This window comes from Poecilia reticulata, linkage group LG5, assembly GCF_000633615.1.
Source record: "Poecilia reticulata strain Guanapo linkage group LG5, Guppy_female_1.0+MT, whole genome shotgun sequence".
Classification (NCBI taxonomy): domain Eukaryota; kingdom Metazoa; phylum Chordata; class Actinopteri; order Cyprinodontiformes; family Poeciliidae; genus Poecilia; species Poecilia reticulata.
The window spans coordinates 27,935,329-27,955,675 of record NC_024335.1 but is presented as its reverse complement, the minus strand read 5'-3'; the positions used below and the strand labels follow the sequence as shown (position 1 = coordinate 27,955,675).

Genomic DNA, 20,347 nt, shown 5'->3' with positions numbered 1-20,347 from the left:
GGGAAAAACAAATGAACAACATCTACCTGAAGGTCATCACAGACCCAATGCACCCCTTAAAGAAACGGGATCCCACCATATCAGTGGTATCACTGATGCCAGATGAAGCAAAAGATGGTTCAGGATTGGTTGAAAGAAACAAGAAATTTGAGGCACAGGTGAGCTATTGGAAAATTCACCCGAGTGATAATCTGATTGAGCATAAATATAATCTGTTCCAGTCTGTTCTGATCGGCTCGATTTGGACTCCAGCTATACTGGACTAGACTGTATTTGGTTCATTTTATTAAACTTAAATTCCACGAGAGAGAAACTAACAAAACAAAACGAGTGAAATTCATGAGCAACTACATCCATCCTGGTTCATTTAAATCCATTCATTACAGTCCAACTCACTCCTGTTCAGTTACCATAGCAACACAGCTCAACTCCATCAGCTGCGAGACATTACGGTGAGGTAACCGAGTTAAACTGGACTGAATCTAAAGCGTGTGGATAAAGAGCCGTGCTCAGTTATAGTGTAATGCAGGATGGAAATGACGAGCAGAGGCACCAACAATGACTTCATGGACACACCGTTGGTTTGCATGCTTATCATAACCTGCATAGTTAATATCTCCATGGAGATACCAGTGGTGATGTTGCTACGGTAACAGAAGAACACTGAGCGTAACTGGTTTCTTAACTGGTGACTGTACAATATTTTCATGACTTTTATGATGCAAAACATTTTGATCTGCCCCGTTTGTGCTTCACAAATAAACTTGATTGATTGAACGACCGATTCATTAAAATGCTCCAAATAATTTTTAATGCTATCCAACATCTACACTAACGTGTAAATCACTGTGATAATATTAATGTTGGGCTTATTTGGAAATGAGTTTTTCCAGAGTGGAATAATAATAATAATAAAACTTCTATAGAACTGCCTAGAAAATTCAAAGAAAAAAAAATCCCAAGAAGCCTCAAAGTGCTTAAAAAGATCAAAAGAAATAATTTTCATAGCAATCACTGAAAGATGATTAAAATTATTAAATTAAATTGATATTTTTGATATGTCTGGCAAACTTAGATATGAGGTGCTTATCTGTCCTATGTGGACATAATATCACTAAGAAAAGGTAAGAAAAAAAGATATTCTGAAAAAAAATAAATCAGAGATTCATGTTTTCAGGAATAAATGCATCACTACGGACGTCAAAACAAAAAGAGCTTTTATATGTCAACCAAATGAGTTGTGGAGCAAAACGGCGGCGATGAGTCGACACGGCGGTAAGCAGAGATGTACTTTCAGATTACATGAGGTGTAGAAAGGCCAGGATGTTCCAGATGTAGCTGGAAAGTCTTAATTTTGTTCACTTCCAAATCTTTATTTCATATTAGTCCATAATTCAAAAGTGATTTTAGATTGGACCATGTTTTGACAGGCTAATTTAAATTCACCTGAAGTTTTAGGGAAAATCCCAAATGAACAATATGCCACTGATGTTCAGGATGCATCTGATGCAAATGTACAAAATACTTTTTTTTTTTTTTTAAAAAAAGGCACCACCAAAATGAAAGTCAGCAGCCTTTCTTCACAAACCTGACAACACCTCCTACTTACACAGATCTGAACTTGGTGGCTATTCTAACGTTCCTCTAATGTGTTGTTTTTCTCTCCATGTTCCCGTTTCAGTGTTTTTTTTTTCTTTTTTACTTCTACTCACTCGGCTTGCAGGGGATGGGCTGCAGAGGCAATGTCATCGGGGGGTCTGAGGAGACGGGGAGGGTCTGGGTGTTGGGGTGGAAAGCCGGGATCATCACGTAGGGCATGTTCACCTGCTAGGACAAAAAAACAAAACAAAAAAGGAACCTTACACAAAATGTACGGGGGTCATTTTCTCCAGCACTCTAATGTGCTGACCTGCGGCGAGAACTTCTCATTTGTAACGGTCATCTGGTGCCGCCGTGATATATGGAGACACACAAAAGCTCTGGAGAGGAGCTGACCTGGATCTGCTGCTGAAGCAGGTTGATCTTATGCTGCTGCTGGATCAGCTGCTGCTGCTGCTTGGCGATCTGAGAGACGAGGCACATTCATTAGCTGCTGTGTGAGCAACCAGAGACACACGCAGTACAAGGGAAAAAGTCAGAGCACTGCTACAATCTGTCACATTTGCTCAACAGCTGCGTTTCCATCACAGATGTGCGCAAATCTTTGTCTACATTCTGCTAATGCTGAAAGAACTATTTCACATTTGCAGTGTTTCCATTAAATAAGAAATTAAATTAAAATCGCATATGAATAAGTTTGTTGACATGATAAGTGATTCAAAATCATGGTGCTGATGTCAGTGTTTTATTCAGGCTTCGGAACCACAAGCCCCGCCTACTGTGGAGCGGCTACGTATGCGGCGTTTTGGGGAAATTGTAGTCGGTGATATTCCAGAAGAGTTATGGATTCAACACACTTAAATGTCACATGACTTTTTATGAACTGTGATGCTGTGAGAACTCTGGTGGAGCCAGGGGCACACGGTGTGCAAAAAACAAAACAAACCATCTTCCTCCTTCTACTTCCTGCCTTCTTCCTCAGCGTTTCTAACAGTCGTAACAACCGGTTGTTGATCATGTGACCTTTGTGATGCAAAAAACTTTTTTTTTTTTTTTTTTTTATTCAGTTGAAGAAAAAATAAATAAATCACCTAACCCACTAAAATGCTAAAATGCATATTCCTGCAGGAAGCCGTACCTGCTCCTGCTGCTGCCGGGCCAGCTCCATCTGCTGCTGCTGCTTCTCCAGCAGCAAGGCGGCCATGTTCCTCTGCTCTGAGTGGGCGCCCAGCAGCTGCTCCCTCAGGCCGCTCAGCTGGTTGATCATCATCAGCAGCTGCAGCTCCTTCTCCGCCAGAGACTCCGGGGTGCCTGAAAGTCATCAGAGCAGGCGTGTCAACCTGGCTTTTATTTCGTCCCACACATACACACACACACACACACACACACACACATCACAAATGTCCTAAAAAAGGGCCGATGGTGGCAGAATTTGTTGATAAAACTTTCCATTAAGAGACTATTAAAATGTGAATAAATAGCAGTCTGATGAGAATGTGTCAAAGTTAAACAACACTGAACACAACATAGTTTGGCACAATACAAATGCCGGATTTGGTCGCAAGTTTGACACCTGTGGATTAGAGGAATAACTGAATCTAAAAATAAATATTTATTGGAAAATTGTTTTGACCATTTTTAAGTTTTTTGTTATAAAGAGAAACTTTGTTTTTGTGAGCAACGTTTCAAATTTGACAACATGTGGTTTCCTGTTTTTACAGGTATTTATTGTAAAAACATATTTATGTATTGCAGTAATCACCATGGAAACAGATGTACAAATGTGTACTAAGTAGTGACGTGGTGATAAAATTGGCTGATCTTGATTTGGACCTGCTGGTTGGAAACTTCAGATCGTTTCACAGTTAGAGGGAGATGTGGTCAGGTTGCTTAAAAACCTCTGTGGCAACGTCAAGGAAGATGTACTGACATTACTTGCGCTAACTGTGCTAATTTCCTAAATACAACTTAAAAATTTAAATCCACAATCATTAATTGTCTTTTGTTAACAATGACAATGAAACTTATCAAAAAGTGGAAAGCAGGATGGAAATGTTAATAGTAGCTGCCGGGAAGATCAAGCTCACAAATCGTCTTCATTCCATATAAACGCTGCAGTTGCTGCCACAACTTTGGGTCAGAGTTATGCTCAGGTTGTTGACAAAAAAAATTGTTTTCCAAAGATTACAAACCCTTTTATTTATGAATTGTACACAAAAAATAAACGGATTAAAAAAACTGAAATTTGCTCAATAATTTAAAAATAATATTTTAAAATAATTTAGCAATAAAATTACAAAATTAATAATAACGCATTAATAACAATGCGTTATTATTATTGTGCCCATGCAACAACAACCGCAATCAGTTTTAGCCAAGAACACAGAAAGACTACTAATGGAATATTAAAGCACAGTTGTTCCATGTAATTTAAAAACCAACATTTAACAACGCAATGAAATACAAAGAATACAAGCAGCAAATCGAGCAAAGTTGGGTTTTTTTGTTTGTTTATTTTCACTTTTTAAAATCAGAGCTGACCTTTTAGTTGTCCTGCGCCCACTGAGCTTTTATCCAGAAGTTTCTCCTTCCAGTCGGCGTTCAGCAGCTTCTCGATGGTCGGCATTACTGTTAACAGAACCAAACAGGCACTCAGCTGAACTGCTCCGCGCGGCACTACACGACACCCAGAATCTACTCCGTCAAATCAAAACACATCCAACTGTAGCGCTAACTGCTTTCTGCGGCTCCCCTCCCGCTCGGCCTAATGGCACTGATTGGAGAAGACGGTCGGAATGTCGAAGGCCGCGCGATTGTTTGTGCATCAGGGAGAAATTTGGAGTGTTTGAGTGGATCAATATTTGGACAGAGAATAAACCAAGGTCACAGAGTGGAGAGAATTTGAGAAAAAAGAAGAAAGAAAAAAGAAAAAAAAAAAAATCAACCAAAGAGTTCAGAATTGTGACAAATTTGAGAATAGAGTGAATCTCTGAACAAAAAAGCACCTTCACTCCACTTTAAATCAATCTAGAGCCCAGCAACAGCATGACTGTGCTAAGCAAAAATACAAAATTTATTTCTCTTAAAATGTTATGAATATAGCTTGAACATATGATTACTTAGAAAGCTTGAATATAAAGTCACAAACAAAAAGTCGTAGATACTGAAATGTTGGCCTCTGGGGGAGGTTGTGTGTCCATTTCCTACATACACATTATCCTCACCTGTGGGGGGCGCTGCAACAAGAACCACTGAAGGAAACAACAAAAACAACTTCTGACGACACTGAGCACTACTTCTTTTCCAAAAAAAAAAAATGTTAAAAAGATGGAAATGCTAGCGGTTGCTGCCTCTTTTTGTTGGTAAAAGATCAAAAACCATTTCTTCCGCTAGCGCTAGTCTTGTGCGCTTGTTTTGGTTGCAAGTACCCAGAATGCCCTGTGCTGCAACCTGCTTCCTGATTTTGGAGGAAGCAGACTTCCTCCAAAATCAGGAGGAAGTCTGAGTAATTGAACTCCTCCTGAGTAATTGAACTCAGGAGGAGTTCAATTACAGATTCACACATCCCCAACCTAACCAGACTGTATAGATAAATGGACTAGAGTTCGATTTTGAACTATACGTCTCATTAGCAGATTCAAAAACTGTCAAAATATTTGTCTAAAAGCACAGATTGTCCAATCTGGGGTTGGTCCAAAGGGAACAAATTAAGTAATCAAAGGTAAAACAGTTTGTTTATTTAAGTTCTTACTCCATCTCAATAGGATTATATTCAGTTACTCTTAAAATACATCAATGTGGAGGCCATAAGCCTTAGAGACCTGAACATCCAAGAGATTGCTGACCAGAAGGGGTGGGCAATGTAGACACCAGTCAGATGTGCACACAGTAACTGTATTTAATCATATTTTCATATGTATTGATACTCTCTTTGAACAAACAGTGGATAAAATAACACTCCTGACAATATGGACAGTTGTCGGGGGTTTAAAGCATCATTAATTAGAATTTATCATGGCTACAATAATAAATAATCTTATCATGGTTAGAAATTTATCACGATAGGTGATAAACGATACGAGAAATGCCCAGCCCTACTGACCAGTCATGCAAGAGACTTTAAAAATACCAAAAGACCTTAGAGTGGCTTTTAGTCATCATGTCTTAATATTTAAGAAGTAATGTTACACTTTTACATTGTGATAAGTTATTATAGATAAAAGAAATAACACCGTCTGAACATCTTTGAAGTATTTCCACCAACAAGCGACTCTCAAGCATGACTACAGACCTTCCTTAATTTTGGCTTGCCCCTCTGATCGCTCGTGAATCCCGGCTTCCTTCGCTCCCATGGGGCTTTGCTTGTGAGGCGGCTCCTTTCCTGGAGAGCCCTCCTATAAGAACATGGAGCAACTCATCATCACACCGAGCTAATCTGACCGTTTCAGCATCGTTCCCCAATGAGTGGGAAGAATCTTTATTATTTTTAAATGCATTCCTGCTAATAAGACTCCTTACCGAAGGGGAGCGTGACAGTGGGGGGGTCAGCTGGCGCGTCTCTAGAGGCTGACTTGCTGACCAGTCATGCAGAGTCCTGGGGTGCTCAGAGTTGGTTTTGGTTCCGCAGTCTCCGCCACATTCCTCCTGTTCCACTTTGACACCGATGTCGGCCATGCGTACATCCCCACCGGAGAGGAGGTGCAGAGCTGAAGGGCTGGGCTCAACCATTCTGTTGGAAGAACAAACACACACATAATGCTAATTGTCCTCTGGGTGGGGCGCTGCGAGTCTCTGCCATGCTAATTTGCCCGTTTTTGTACAGGTAGTTGACACTAAGCGTGACTCAAAATGGAAATTACATGGAGACAAGAGAAAGTTTTTGAATTGTCTCATTTCATGCACTGGCAAACTTAAGATGTGGGCACAGTCCTAATTAGAGGCTTGGCCACAAACACGAAAAGATTAGATGGTTTTTCAGTCGCACCCTGTGTGGTGCTAGCCTTGGCTTGCAGAATGTTCCAGCTTGAGCCTGGAGTTCTTTCACAGGATGGTTCAGGTTGACACGGACTGCAGTCAGGTCCGCATTTAGTTAGTTACTAGCTTTGACTTTTCACTGGCCGGCCCAGAGAATGACCTTAGCACTGGAAGTAGCTTTACACAGGGGGATTATGAGTCTTGGGGCTAAACTGTTGATGTATCTCAGATTTTAAAAGGAAGACTCCAAATACGTGAAAAACACCGGAGACGTGGTTAGGTTGTTGAAACTGAACACAGATTCTCAGCAAAATCTCCAGCTGAAGATCTCATGCCTCCAGGTCAGAGGTCATGGCACCAAGTACATTGGCTTTTCTGTCATTTTCTTGCACCTATAAACAAACCCATTCAATACATTTTACAGGTATGACAATTCATCCAGCTACACAGTAGATAAAATTCAATTTAACAAGAAAATAGCTTAGGGATATTTGGGGGCAAAGTGAGAATCAGTGTTTTTTTTTTTGTTTACATAACCAAAGATTTCACAAATCTGCATTTTAAGGTATTTGTAATCACTTTTATGCTCGTGTATCTATGGTAACGAGCAGACACAGAGCAGGAAAACGTATGACCCTTTTTATTTGTTACTTCAAAGTAGTGGTCTCAAACATTCATTACTTTTATTCATTTACTTACTGAAGACTTTAAAAACCTCTGACCTCCCTTTGCTTGGGTCCCAACGTGAAATATGAGTGATTATGACCTCTAGCCAAACAAAAACAGCTCACAGATAAATCACCCGATACTCCATTACCTTACATCAGGACTGTTCAGATTGTGGCTTAGAGACAACTTGCGGCTCCTAGTTGATTTTTTGCACCCAATTGAAGAATTATATAAATTTGACCTAACAGTGCAAGATGAGGATGAAACTACAAATGTCAATATGCAATCTACTTCCAAAAATGTTAGACACAACACAAAATCTGGATCGTCTTTTCTAAGCCATTGAGTTCCATTTTAATTTCGTGGTAAACAGAACCACATCAAACCTGTGAAGTGAACTTATACTCCAAAATGAACAGGACACCCACATCTGCTTTTAACTACGTTATGAAAACTTTGCTAAATACAGAAAGTATTTTTAAATTAAGACTAGCCCAGATCTTGTTTTTATTCTTTGTTTGTTTTTTTGCTGATACAAAAATATATATACATTTTCAGTTTTCAATAAACATGGAGATTTCGTAAGAGATATTTTGGGGAGTGCAGGGGTCGGCAAAATCCCACTGAAATGTAACGTAAAATGCTACATTTCAGTGCAACATTTAAAGTGTTCAAGTTGAAAGACCAAAAATGACTAGTAAGTAGCAATGCACATCAAAAGTGTGTTTTTCTCAGTAAACTGTTGAGACAAACTAAGATTCAAATATTGTTTAGATGAGTTTGGTTCAGTGTCACTAATCTAATCTCTGCTAACCCTTTACAAAAATGTAAGGCTCTAAATAAAACTAAGTTTTAATAAGTAACCCCACTTACTAAAATTCCTCAAACATTGTTTTATTGTAATGTCTCTGAATACAGGTTACATGTTATTTAAATTATAACTTGTTAAGTTGCTTTATGTTTTAACCTGTTTTGCCTTGTCCTGGATGGCTGAGAACCAATAAGAAGAAATAATGAATATCTGGGAAGCATCTTACCTTAACGCTCAAGGCACCAGGGCTTTTCACTGAAGAAAAAAAATCACGTTATTTTGTGGTTTTAAAGACTACGTTGACTACTCTTCTCATTAACTTCAGCAGTAGAGAGTTAAATGATTAAAAGTATTTGCTTTAGTCTATCAAAGCAATGTAGCCAGTTTTGCTAGTTTTGATTTCCAAAGAATAATGTGGTACTTTATCATGACTCAGCCAAAGTAATGAAATAACAAACTGCAGTCTAATTTTTATTGTCAGTGTGTTTCATCTTATTGAGCTACATATCTTTTGCTTTAAGTATTTACTTACTGGAGGGGTTTTTTGCTAGTGCAGCATAACCACAGCTAGCTCCTCAGTTCAGCGGCTCTGACAGCCCGGGGTTTTTCCGCTGCTGTTGCTCCTCCTACACATTGGACTGAACCATTGTTCTAACAATGGCGGGGGGGCACATAAAATTTCATCCTTATTTTTTTCCATAGATGAATGGCGGATTTATTTAGTTTTTTGTTTCTTTTGCATTTTCATATAGACATTTTTTTTAAACACAAAGGTTCCTTTTGTGAATTTTTGGGGAATGGGGACAAATCTACACTTGAAGATTGGGGAAAGTGGTCCGGACCCTTTAAAGCCCTTTTTAAGTTTTGGATCGCACATACAGTGTCACAATTCATACTATTATTATGAAAAACTATTGTGACCGTCATTCTCTTTTATTTTATGCTCCCCCTGGCATATTTTTGTGATATGTACACAGTTATGTGTTGTTTACTGTAACAAATAAAGTACATTAAAAAAATAAGTTTTGGATCTACGAGTCAAGTTTATTTGTATAGTACATTTCAGCAAAAAGGCAGCACAAACCTAGTGCCTCAAATGACAAAAACATAACAGAACCAGTTATGAAACAAGCATCAAATGCCATCATTACGCAAATATAATCGATAAATGTTCCAAGTTATTATTAATATTATTTAGGCAACTCTTAACAGGTTGGATCTCAGCCTTGGTTTGAAGGACGTCAGTGTTTTGGTTGTTTTGCAGTTTTCTGGACGTTTGTTCCAGATTAAAAGAGCATAGAAACTGAATGCCGATTCTCCAAGTCTGACATTTTCTGTTCCAATAAAAGAAAACAACTTTATTTGTTTGACTATAACAGATCATGATTAGTTTATTGTTGAACAGGTAAAATATATAAACATATTTTTGGTGATTTTTAATCATATTTTTTGACTGCCAGCACTTTTAAGTTGACGATTTTGGCTGATGTGACAAACGGTTTGGACACCCCTGCAATCGACTCTACAAAGATGACAAAAAATTACTTTTAAATCACAGCGATTCCTGAATGAACAAAGTATCAGAGCGGCTGTGAAACGTTCCAGGTAAAACAAACAAACAGTTGTAGAAGTCCCGTGTCAGACACATCCACTTCTTGTACATATTTTGTCACTCTTTGGGTTCAAAACTACCTAAACTAGAATGGAGATAGGGGGGAAAAAAAGGGCAAAACCTCCACAAGCCTAATCCAGGATACGGTGACCTGGTTACGGTCAAGTTAAAATCAGCGTAAGGCTCGACTACGTGACGGGAAAACAGAGGAGACAGGACAGGTTGATTGAGAGAGGTCTGAGTCCACGCAAACCTGAACAAATACCAACTCGGGATTGTGTGTGTGCATGTGTGTGTGTGTTATTTCCAAGCTCTACAACTGGAGGAAAAGAAAAACACAGCAGACAGCAGAACAAAACAAACAGAACACACAAGGGCAAAAAGTGCACATATATATAAAGAGGCAGAAAAAAAAGCTATTGTTGGAGCCGGGGAACAAAGGAAGCCAGGACAATGGGGGAGAGGCTGACAAAAGCCGCCGGCCGCAGGAAACGGGCCGGATAACAATGCCAGCGGAATGTGCCGACCAACTCGGGAACACGGCAAAAAAAAAGAAAAACGCGGAGCGCCACCGTTCTGTGGAAAGCATAATAATGACTCAGAGCCCCCCCGCTCCCAGACTGCACACCCTGTTTCTGAACAAAGGCACCTGTCTGCCAGGGTCCACGGCTCCAGACCTCACCAATATGCTTCAGTGTGTGGGTGTGGCTGTTAGGAGACGTATACAAACAGGTAGTAATGGTGACCTCATTTAACTATTATACTGCATCAAAAGTTGAGGTTTAAAGGTACAGCCAACTCACCAAACGAGACCATTCACCATGCTGAGTTCACAAGAGCAAGACAAGGAGATTTTAACAATATTTACGAAAGCAAACTAAAGATCAATTTATCTTCCATTATTGTTTTGTAAATAGAGAAAAAGTTGCATAAATCTATAGAGCTCTGGAAAAAAATGAAGAGCTCAGTGCACTGAACCCCACTGAAAACCTCCTGGTTATTCCACCAAATGTTGATTTCTGAACTCTTCCTGAGTTCAAACATTAATATTGTTGTGTCCAAATGAATATGAACTTGTTTTCTTTGCATTATTTGAGGTCTGAAAGCGCTGCATCCTCTTCGTTATTTTGACCATCTCACATTTTATGCTAATAAACTCAAAATTTTTGCTCGGAACTTTGGAGACATGTCAGTAGTTTATAGAAGAAAAGAACAATGTTCATTTTCCTCAAACATATAACTATAAAGAGTAAAAGCAGAGAAACTGATCATTTTAAGTGGTCTCTTAAACTTTGAAAAACCTTTTTTGGTTTTTTGTTGTCCCAACAGTCCAAAAGCAGCCAACAAAATACTACCTTTTTACATTTGTATGAGATATTATACTAATGATATAAATTTTACAATTAATAAAAAAACAAAAATCTCCTTCAAAAATGTTGCATTCCGGGATGAAAATGTTGGCCTTTTTTGGCTTCAGTTTCTCATCATTTATATGGAGAACCTTTGAATTAAAACCTTATTTCTGAAGAAATTTAAACGGGGCCTGCCAAAGTGTGCCCATCTAATGCTGCAAATCAGCATCAATGCTAAAGTAAGCTGCTATGTACTCAATAGCATGTGGAGAGCCACAAACATGTTGAGTAACATGGACTTACTCCATTCTGTATGTTAAAACTAGTGTACAAGTTAAAATGAGCCAAATTGCAAACATTAGTCTAAATGCTACTAGCATGTTTTACATTTACTTCCTCTATTCAGTATACTAAGTGTGACTAATAAGAAAAATAGATAAAAGCTATTTTTAGGGAAAAGGCTAATGCTAATGGGGAGCAGTGAAATACTAGTGTTTGTGCTAATGTTAATACACTGCCTTGCTGCACAAGGCAGTGTATTAACCGAAAAAAGAGATGCAACTTCTATCATGAACATAGATTAGCCAAAAACCCTATAAATTACAACAAAATAATGCTACTTCCGCTAGCCGCCAGAAGTAAGACCCATAATCGTTTCCCCAGTAAGCCTCCCAGGAGTAAGGTGGATAGAATGTTCAGTTCTAATGGTATCAATGACATCAGCAGTGATGTCATCATTAGAGATGTGCCGATCAGGTATTTTCCTGCCGATACCGATCACCCAGGAGTGCCGATCACCGATACCGATCACATAATTATTATATTTTTAATCATAAGCACTACAGTTACATTATGTGGAAAAAGGAACCATGAATTCACCTTAATTTAGATAAAAGCTTTTAAATAGCTTTTTCCAAGAAAACAAACAAAACAAAACAAAAAAACGGGCATTGTGCAAATTGTACTGCTATCAGTAATACCATCTTTAACAGACTGAAAACATATGGACGCTCTGAAGCGGCTAAATAATGCAAAAAGTCAAAATAAAACCTCTCAACATCGCCAAAAAATTCAAGTATAAAACGTAACATTCAAAGGCAAATACAGGTTCCATTACAATAAACAATCCTGAGCTACTGAATGAAAACTTCCTGATAGCATGGCGGCTAGCTAATTACTGCTAGTTCTGATTGGCTGTTTCTGACTGAGCGGAGTAATTATGCACAGCAGGGAGGAGATCGATTATTTTTTCAGAGATTATGTGTCTCATGTTAGGACCGCGAAAGTTTTAATACGTATATAAAATGTATTTTTTAAGTTAGATGCTGCAGCTTTAAGCAAAGGTTCGGTGTTAGAGACACTACCAGGTGGAGCAGAAGCGGCACTCCGTCTGTGAAATATTACTCCCTGTAGCGCGTAGCAGCGGTTCAACAGCGAGAGCAGAACCAGCGTCTTACATCGCAGCTCAAAGACTTAAATAATTTTACGGGTTATTTGTTTAGCTTTCTGACCGTCATGCTAATCCGGGTGAGTGTTTGTAGCTGTGCGCTGCTTTACCTGCTATCTGATCGTCTTTTTTACTGCAGTGAGCCTCGATGTAGCCAAACTAAGTCAAGTTTGGCATTGTTCTTATGCTATATTAGATTCGTCGTGTTGATGCATTTTGACGCGCTTCACCCCACATGCTTCAATTTTCCGCCGCAACACGCAAACTTCCCCAKTCAYTCAGYGCGTTATAGTTCCACATCGCTTAGGATTTGTTGCTGCGCGCTTGCGCAGTGTGAAGGAAAGAGGAGACCAGCTGCACAGGCAGGCTGCGAAATGAGATGCAGGTGATCGGTTTGTGTGATCGGCAACAAGAGTCTGATCGGTGATCACTGTTCATACACTTTTTCACAGAAATCGGTCGATTATGATCGGTGGCCGATCTTTCGGCACATCTTTAGTCATCACTCTATATCACAAGGGAATCTCCCTTTTGAATGTACCTCACAGTTTTCTCAGACCTGTTCCACAGTTCTACCGCGACAGATCACCCTTCAGAGCACGTTTGACGTTCAGAAAAGCAAGACGTTACTAGAATATAGACATGAAGAAACAACAGATTGTTTGCGTACATGAAGCTTTTCCAGCTAAGCTTTCATGAGTCGACATGGTAGACCGCAACATCCAAGTCGACTACGACGCTGTCATTTTCCCTGTTGAAGATGACAGCCCCATTGAGCCGGAAGATGAATCAGAGATCCAGTGGGAATCAAGTCCTTCTGGCGACTTTGAGAGTCCAAGATCATTGGAAGTCAAGCAGGAAACACCCTCTGCTGGCTTCAACATTACCCTTCAGTGGAAGACGTGGAAGAGATTAGCCAACAGGTTAAGAATCTGACAAAGCAGGTAGACGATCTTAAAACAGAACTGCAGAGAAAGAAATTTGAACTCCATGAGGAAAGAGACCGAAGGATTGCACGTCAGACTAAAGTCAAATCCCAGCAGGAGGAGATTCAAAAACTGCAAAAAATGTTGGAAAAAGAACGTCACCTGCAAGTGAAAGGTGAACAGGTTTCTTGCTCTTCCAAAGTTACACCTGACAAGAGCGTTCTTCAACAGCTGGAGTACTTCAAGTGGGAGGCTGCAAAATATGCCTAACGCAACAAAGGTTGAAGTCATGGTTGAAGAATACCGAGTGAGACTCAAATATGAGGAGCATCTCAAAAGTCACTCTGAGCAAGCTTCCAAATTTAAGGCTCAGGAGGATATGGTGAAATCTTTGCCGGGCCAGGTTACGGACCTGAAGGTGAAGTTGACACTTGCTCTAGAAAACAACAATTCTAGAGTCTCCACCCGACCAGGGGTGCTCCTGCAAAGAGAAGGCTCCTTACAAACAGAGGAGACCAAGGAAAGACAGACCTCCAATCAACCAGAGAGGTCTGAAGAGAGACAGACCTTCAATCAACCAGGGAGGTCTGAGGAAAGATGGACCTCCAAACATCAAGGAGGTCTGAAGAAAAACAGACCTTGAATCAAAGAGGGGTCTCCATGCATAGCCTGACTCAGCCTTTGTGCCGACCCACACTCAGGTTGCAAACAGAGGAGTCCACGCAAAGCCAAACCTCCACACAAACATGGAGGTCCGAGGAAAGAGACATCCATGCAACCAATCTCCACTGGTTGCATGGAGGACCTTCATGTTGGCGTTGGCACGAAGGTCAAGCTAAGCCCGGCTCGGCCTTTACACCGACCCACACCCAGGTGGCACTAACCTAGGTCACTATCCAAGCCCAGGTTTTGCCAACGCTTTGCATTATGAAAATTTGAGGCTTTGCACAAATTTGACAAAGCTTTAAACTGTTTAACAAATAGTCATCCATCATCTAGTATGTTAGATGATGGATGAATATTTGTTAAACAGTTGTCAGTAAAATACAAAACATAGAATTTGTGAAAATTCATTTGGCTCTGCTACTGTCTAGAAACAACCAACCAGAACCAAAAGTTTGCCCCATATAATGGTGCGTTCACACCAAATACATTTTGACCGTCAGGCACATCTGGTTTACATTCGAACTCTATGTGGAGGCGCGTCGAGGGCCGTTGCGACCCGTTTCGAGCATCTAGCACGGCGCCATTTGAACCGTTTGACGCATCCAGCGCATCCAATACTCCACATAGACTTTGAATGTAAACCAGACTCACCTGATGTTCAAAATGTATTTGATGTGAATGCACCATTAGAATGTTTAGTTCCTATTGTAACAATGACATCATCAGTGATGACATCACTCTTTGATGCATCAAATGAATTTCTCTCGAGTGTAGCACACAGACTGTTTTTTCAGACTTGTTCCTTATAAGTTAACTTAAGTTACAGGAACCTACAAGTTATGAATCTTCTACAGGAGAATTAAAAATATTTGAAGGCACATAATCAGCCCAGTATGTTCACATTCTCAGTTGAGAGAGACTCACCTGGTATAAAGTTAATTTTTCGGTACTGGAATTGCACCGAGGATAAATTACTTTGATCAAAGCATGTCATGAATATATGTGTATATATTCCATCTTAAGTACATAGCATAATAGTTTTTTTTGTTGCTTTTGCCACCACTAGATGATATGCATATAAGATATAACATAAACAGCACCATTCAGAGATACAATGAGTTTATAGCAGCGGCTCTGATGCCAACATGTCCAGAAAACATATTTAAGATTGTGATTGCAGCATGTGTTACACACATCAGGGCTGGTGTCGGTGTAACAGATGCTGATTTTCCTGTAAAAAGTCTAGAACAGGTAGGCGTGATGAGGCAGAAACAAATCTGTGCTTCACTAATCCTAATGCGCAATGTTTTACTTTACAATAAAATCTCTCAAGATGTGTTTTTTTTTTCTTTTTTGTATAAATCACTCAGCCCTGAAAAAAAGTCAAACTCTTCACAGTCAATAATTAATCTGCCTTTAATACTCATAATGAATTTCTGCAAACATCTGTCTGGAGCTGTACACTCAGCAGTGGTGGCAAATTGTCTAATGTGACGTCACATAAATGTATTACTTAAACAAGACTGTATGCCTTCATTAGACACTAACATCCAACCTTGTTTGGTTTTATTTTTCTTTTGTTGATAAAGTGTGTTGGTTCAGGAGGTTGTGCTGTTTCACTTGTGCTGCCGCCAAACCTGTTTAAATATGGCCGAGCCCATCACCGAAAACAAACAGGGACCAAACCAGCAGTTAGAAACTCCCTGCTCAGAACTTCATTTAAAACAATCCCACCGTTTAAATGAGCATTTCAAAAATCTTTGTTCCAAGACAATTGATGCACGGTTGTCGTTTTTCTGTGTATTACAACACAAATCTACCTTTCTGGTCTCAGTGTAGAAGTACGTTGACACTACAGTTTGAAGACTGATGTTCTGAGTTTTAAGCCGTAAATATAAAAACGCCTCTTGAAGTCGGAATTCCGACAGCCGGAGCTTACCGAGCAGCCCTGGATTTCATGGTTGCTGCTCTTAAACTCTTTACTTCTGCTTGATGTTTGATAACCACTATATAACTTGTATTGTTAAAAATGTATTGTTAGCTTGTTGGCTAATAGCGGCTGGCATTGAAACAAAGCAGATGGCACAGAGTTCTGACTGAAGGTAAAGTTGTTCTAACTTCTAATTTATATGCAAGACGGTATTAATTTGAGTGAACCTGAATATTTGTACAAATGTTTGTATTCAAATCTTAATATCCAATGTAACTTAATCAGTTGACTGCAGCTAAAACTCCAGAGCACATAAAACAGCTGTAAACATGTGGGACGGGCAGCCCCTCACTTCAAGTCAGCCACTTGACTACTTTTAGTTCTTAAAGTGATCTGAATTATTGGTGTGTGTTTGTTTTAGATCACAAGCAGGCAGAATTGGAGGCTAAACTCATGTGAAGCGGAACAAAACACACACGCACGCACACTGGCAATTCAGATTCACATTTAAAGCCAACAATACTCAGGGAAGCATTTCAAACGCACCGATTCACGTTCCACTCATAACTGGAATAAATCAACAGCTTTCACAAAAATCTGCATGAGCCTCATCTTGTTTGACAGCTATTTTCAGGTGTGGTGTTTGTTTGTGGTGTTTGTTTGTGGATATTTATGAAGAAATAAAATCAGGGGGTGAAGAGGGAGAGGTAGGAAACTGTTTGGCCAACACGGCGGCGGCCACCATCGGCAAGGGGTTGATTGTGCGACGGCGGGAGGGAAAGGGGAGCAGAGGGGCGGGGGGCGCGGACGGCGGCGACACGCTGAGTCCAGTCCCAACGCTCAGAGTTATTCCTGGGTCTCCTCTCGGCGTTCCGGAGGGAGCCGGACTGCAGGGCTGCCACAGGTGGCGTTCACACGCTCAGAGTGAATGTGTGTCACCGGCTGCAGAGGTATGCACAGAATCTCAACGACCCACAGAGCTGTTGACAGCAAGGAATGCGCGTCAAAGGTGTGTGTATTTTTCACCAGTGCAAAAGGTTTTTGTTTGTACTCTCTTGGACAATGCCGTCGGCGTCTTCGAGAGAACAATGCAAACCAGTCAAGGTTGCCGCTTCCATCCCTCTCCTCTGGTTGAACAACACACTCACAAGTCTATCCGCGGCAGATTGCATCCATGCAGAACCCAACCTTGTGTGTGTGTGTGTGTGCATGTGTGTTGCATTATTTGAAAAGCGTTGCCTTCTTGCGAGGCTATCTGATTGAGGCCTGGGGTTTTTTTGTGACCACCTACGAAGCTGTTTGGGCTTTTATACGGCATTGCCGCATGCTGCTGAGAAATCACAATGAAGCCGACCTCCAAGCAGATGTTGAGCTTTACGAAGATGAACAAAGTGAATGAGCAAAAACTTGTATTAGTGTGTTAGTGTACGCATGCATAAAGCAGGAAATAAACCTGCCAGAGCAGGTGATCTTTGCTATGGAGGGGAAATCACTTACCTGCAGTATCAGATGTTTGAGTTAAAAAAAAAAAAAAAAGAGTAGTAAGCCAGACCTTTCAGTCATGCATACCCATCACTAGTCATGATTACTCCTGCAAAACAAGACTAATAAAAGGAAGAGACATGAACAATTTAATTAAAACCATTGTCTAGTTTAAAAAACAAACTTTAAAGCCATTATTTCAAGTTCTTTATGGAGTTTAAACTACTTTTACCGAGTTGGCAGAGAAAGTGCCAGAGTCGTAAAAATTTCAGCCCTAATCCTCCTTGACATGTTGCTGCACACTGCCAGCTGACTGGCTGAAAGACAGCTGCTATGTTTTGCAACACTTTCACAAAAACCAACTGTTCGAGGAAAAAAATGCCAGTGTTAATAAACAAGGGAGGACAGTGTGAAAACTACCAACTGTTATAATTCAAATGATTCATGTTTTTCAACTTGGGTAAAGGTCCTTGTGTAAAATACTTCAATAAAGTGAAACCATCGCATTTTCACTTATGGGACACTATTTGGGTCAACCATTAGTTGTTTATAAAAGGAGCATTCAAACCAACTCAGCTTAGTCCACTCTAATCAAACTCCAAAGAAAATTTTGCCAGTTAGCAGCTAGCTAGTCAAGGTCACTTTGCTGACAACCTTTTTCCCAAGAAAGCATCAGCCCTCAGAGTGTTCAGGAGGTTACAACAAACAAATGTAGTGCTTCTTTTTCTATCTTTTCTAATGCTGTACTTATAAAATGTTTTAGCCAACAACCTAGCCATAGCAAACTTAAGCGTTTCAGAAACGTAGAGTCGCGTCGTTTAATTCTACTTTCATGTCGGCTGTATTGGAGCGTTCGCACATTGTAAGACACCTCTGCTCGTCCATTAAAAAGTTTCATAGTGTGTTTGGATCTATACTGTTAATGGAAGAGCTGCTCTCACTGTTGACACGTACAGTGCAAGAATACATGCAACAGATTTCTGCGGACCCCAGAGATGAGTCACACAGGTGTTGGGATTGAAGTGGACAGCAGAGTGGACCAGACGGTATGAAATAGCCTTTGTAAGTCAACACCACCTCCAAAAACACACTGCCTTAAACTGGTGCTGCACAGACTAACCTGATGTTTTCTGCCAAGATGTCAAGGAAAAACTCTGTTAGTGTTTTCCAAATGGTTAATTTATGTGTATGGATCACTATTGGCTAAAATAACCTTTCATTTTTAAAATCAACAAAAAGCACAAAAACTTTTGTCATAACAGGTTGTTTAACTTTAAGACTTCTTGTCTCCTTTTCAATCAAACAAACTACTTTGTTAAATTTGTTTGCCGTACGGCTTATGGAAAGCCTCGCTTGCTGCTCGTAGGCGGTCAAATCAACAATTCAAGAAAACTTTCTTGAAGCCCAAAAACCGAAAGATTCATCTCAAAAAACATTTTCTCAAATAAGCAGTTTTAGTCGGTCTTACAGGTGAAAGGTTCGTAACCTGCATGGTAGGAATTGAGTTCTTTGGTTGCCTCTAAATACAAGCATGGGACACATGGATGTGGCAGAACAATTTTCTGTTTTAAGTTGTTCTTTGTTTCTTTTTGTTGTTGTTGTTCTCTACAGATGATGGTTCACTTTTGATAACTTTAAGGAGAAACCTTAAAGGTGAACTGACCTTTCACAACAAGTCCATGGCTCAGTCTCCACGCGGAGTTTCGGTGCGTTGTACCACGAGTCTTTTACGATTCAGCGCTGCCGGCCGAGTCCTCCTACCGCATGAATGACAGCAGACAGAGGAAACCTCTGCTCTCAGATAAAAATCAACTCCTCTCCCTTTTGAGCGCCGACAACACTGAAACGTTACACTTCCCACGACAAGAATCACTTCACACAAAAACTTCAGTTACCCAACAAGTTGTAACTTGCAAAACCCAACATTTAGTCCCCGGGGGGTTGGCAATGCAAATCCCTTCTGTTGTTCTCTCTTTCTTTTCCTTTCCTTTTGTTTCCTCCTTCTCTCTCTCTCCGTCATTGTTTTTTTCTTCTTCTTCTTCTTTGCCTTTCCCCTTCTGACAAGAGCAGCTTTTCAGGCTTATATCATCCTAGTTGCCTTTCAACGAGTGCCTGGGGCAAAATTGTTCAGAGTACACAAAAGCCAGAGTGCGTGAGTGCCAGGAGGCTTACTCAACAGATGAAAGAAGTGTTAGGCATCCAAAGGTTTACTTGACAATATATAAATAAAGACAATTGCATTGTCATCACTGTGCCTGACAGCTGCAATGGTTAAAAAAAAAAAAAGATTAATGCAAGAATGTCTCATAAAACTCCATCCAATTACAGCAAACCCAAAATTAAAACATTAAAAACTTGGAGAAAAAAAACTTTCTCTGTGCCAGATCTCCACTGCACCATAACAACATATCCCTGATTATCACGCCATTTCTCACGCATTGTTCAATTGTCAGCAGCTTTTCGTGACAGGGTTGCCCACGGTGAGTTCCGACCTGCCGCGCAGTCGTGTCAAGACAAGTGTGAAGCAATGTATAAACAAATGTTTGGGGAAATGTTTCGCAGTTAGCAGTATTTGCTTAGGGATGATAAAGCAATCCAGCCGCTGCTGCGGCGGCAGCGGCTGGAGCCGGCGCGGTCTGCCCACAGGGCCTGGCTCTGCCTTATCGTGGAAAGAGCTTCCAGCAAAGTGCAACATCATTTAAACTAAACCGCATCTCATCTACAATGCTTTTAATGCAACACATACACGACTGAGCTCACTTCGCGTACTACGGATGTTTATTTTTGACTCAAATCGAGAGACTTGTGTCGGAAACGAGGTTGTGTGAAGTTGAAGAAAAATGATCATTTCAACAAAATAAAAAAAAAAAAAAAAAAAA

At 40.2% G+C, this 20,347-nt stretch overlaps 1 protein-coding gene across 1 annotated transcript in view; it reads right to left on the bottom strand.

Annotated features, from left to right (window-relative positions):
• sox13 (SRY-box transcription factor 13) overlaps positions 1-20,347 on the bottom strand; it is a 40,162-nt gene that overhangs the window by 9,281 nt on the left and 10,534 nt on the right. The window contains exons 2-7 of the mRNA XM_008410234.2: positions 6,118-6,328; positions 5,891-5,993; positions 4,141-4,227; positions 2,738-2,910; positions 1,996-2,064; positions 1,713-1,827 (exon numbers count right to left, since the gene is read on the bottom strand). Coding sequence (XP_008408456.1) covers positions 1,713-1,827; positions 1,996-2,064; positions 2,738-2,910; positions 4,141-4,227; positions 5,891-5,993; positions 6,118-6,328 — 758 coding nt within the window. The remainder of the gene's footprint in view (positions 1-1,712; positions 1,828-1,995; positions 2,065-2,737; positions 2,911-4,140; positions 4,228-5,890; positions 5,994-6,117; positions 6,329-20,347) is intronic.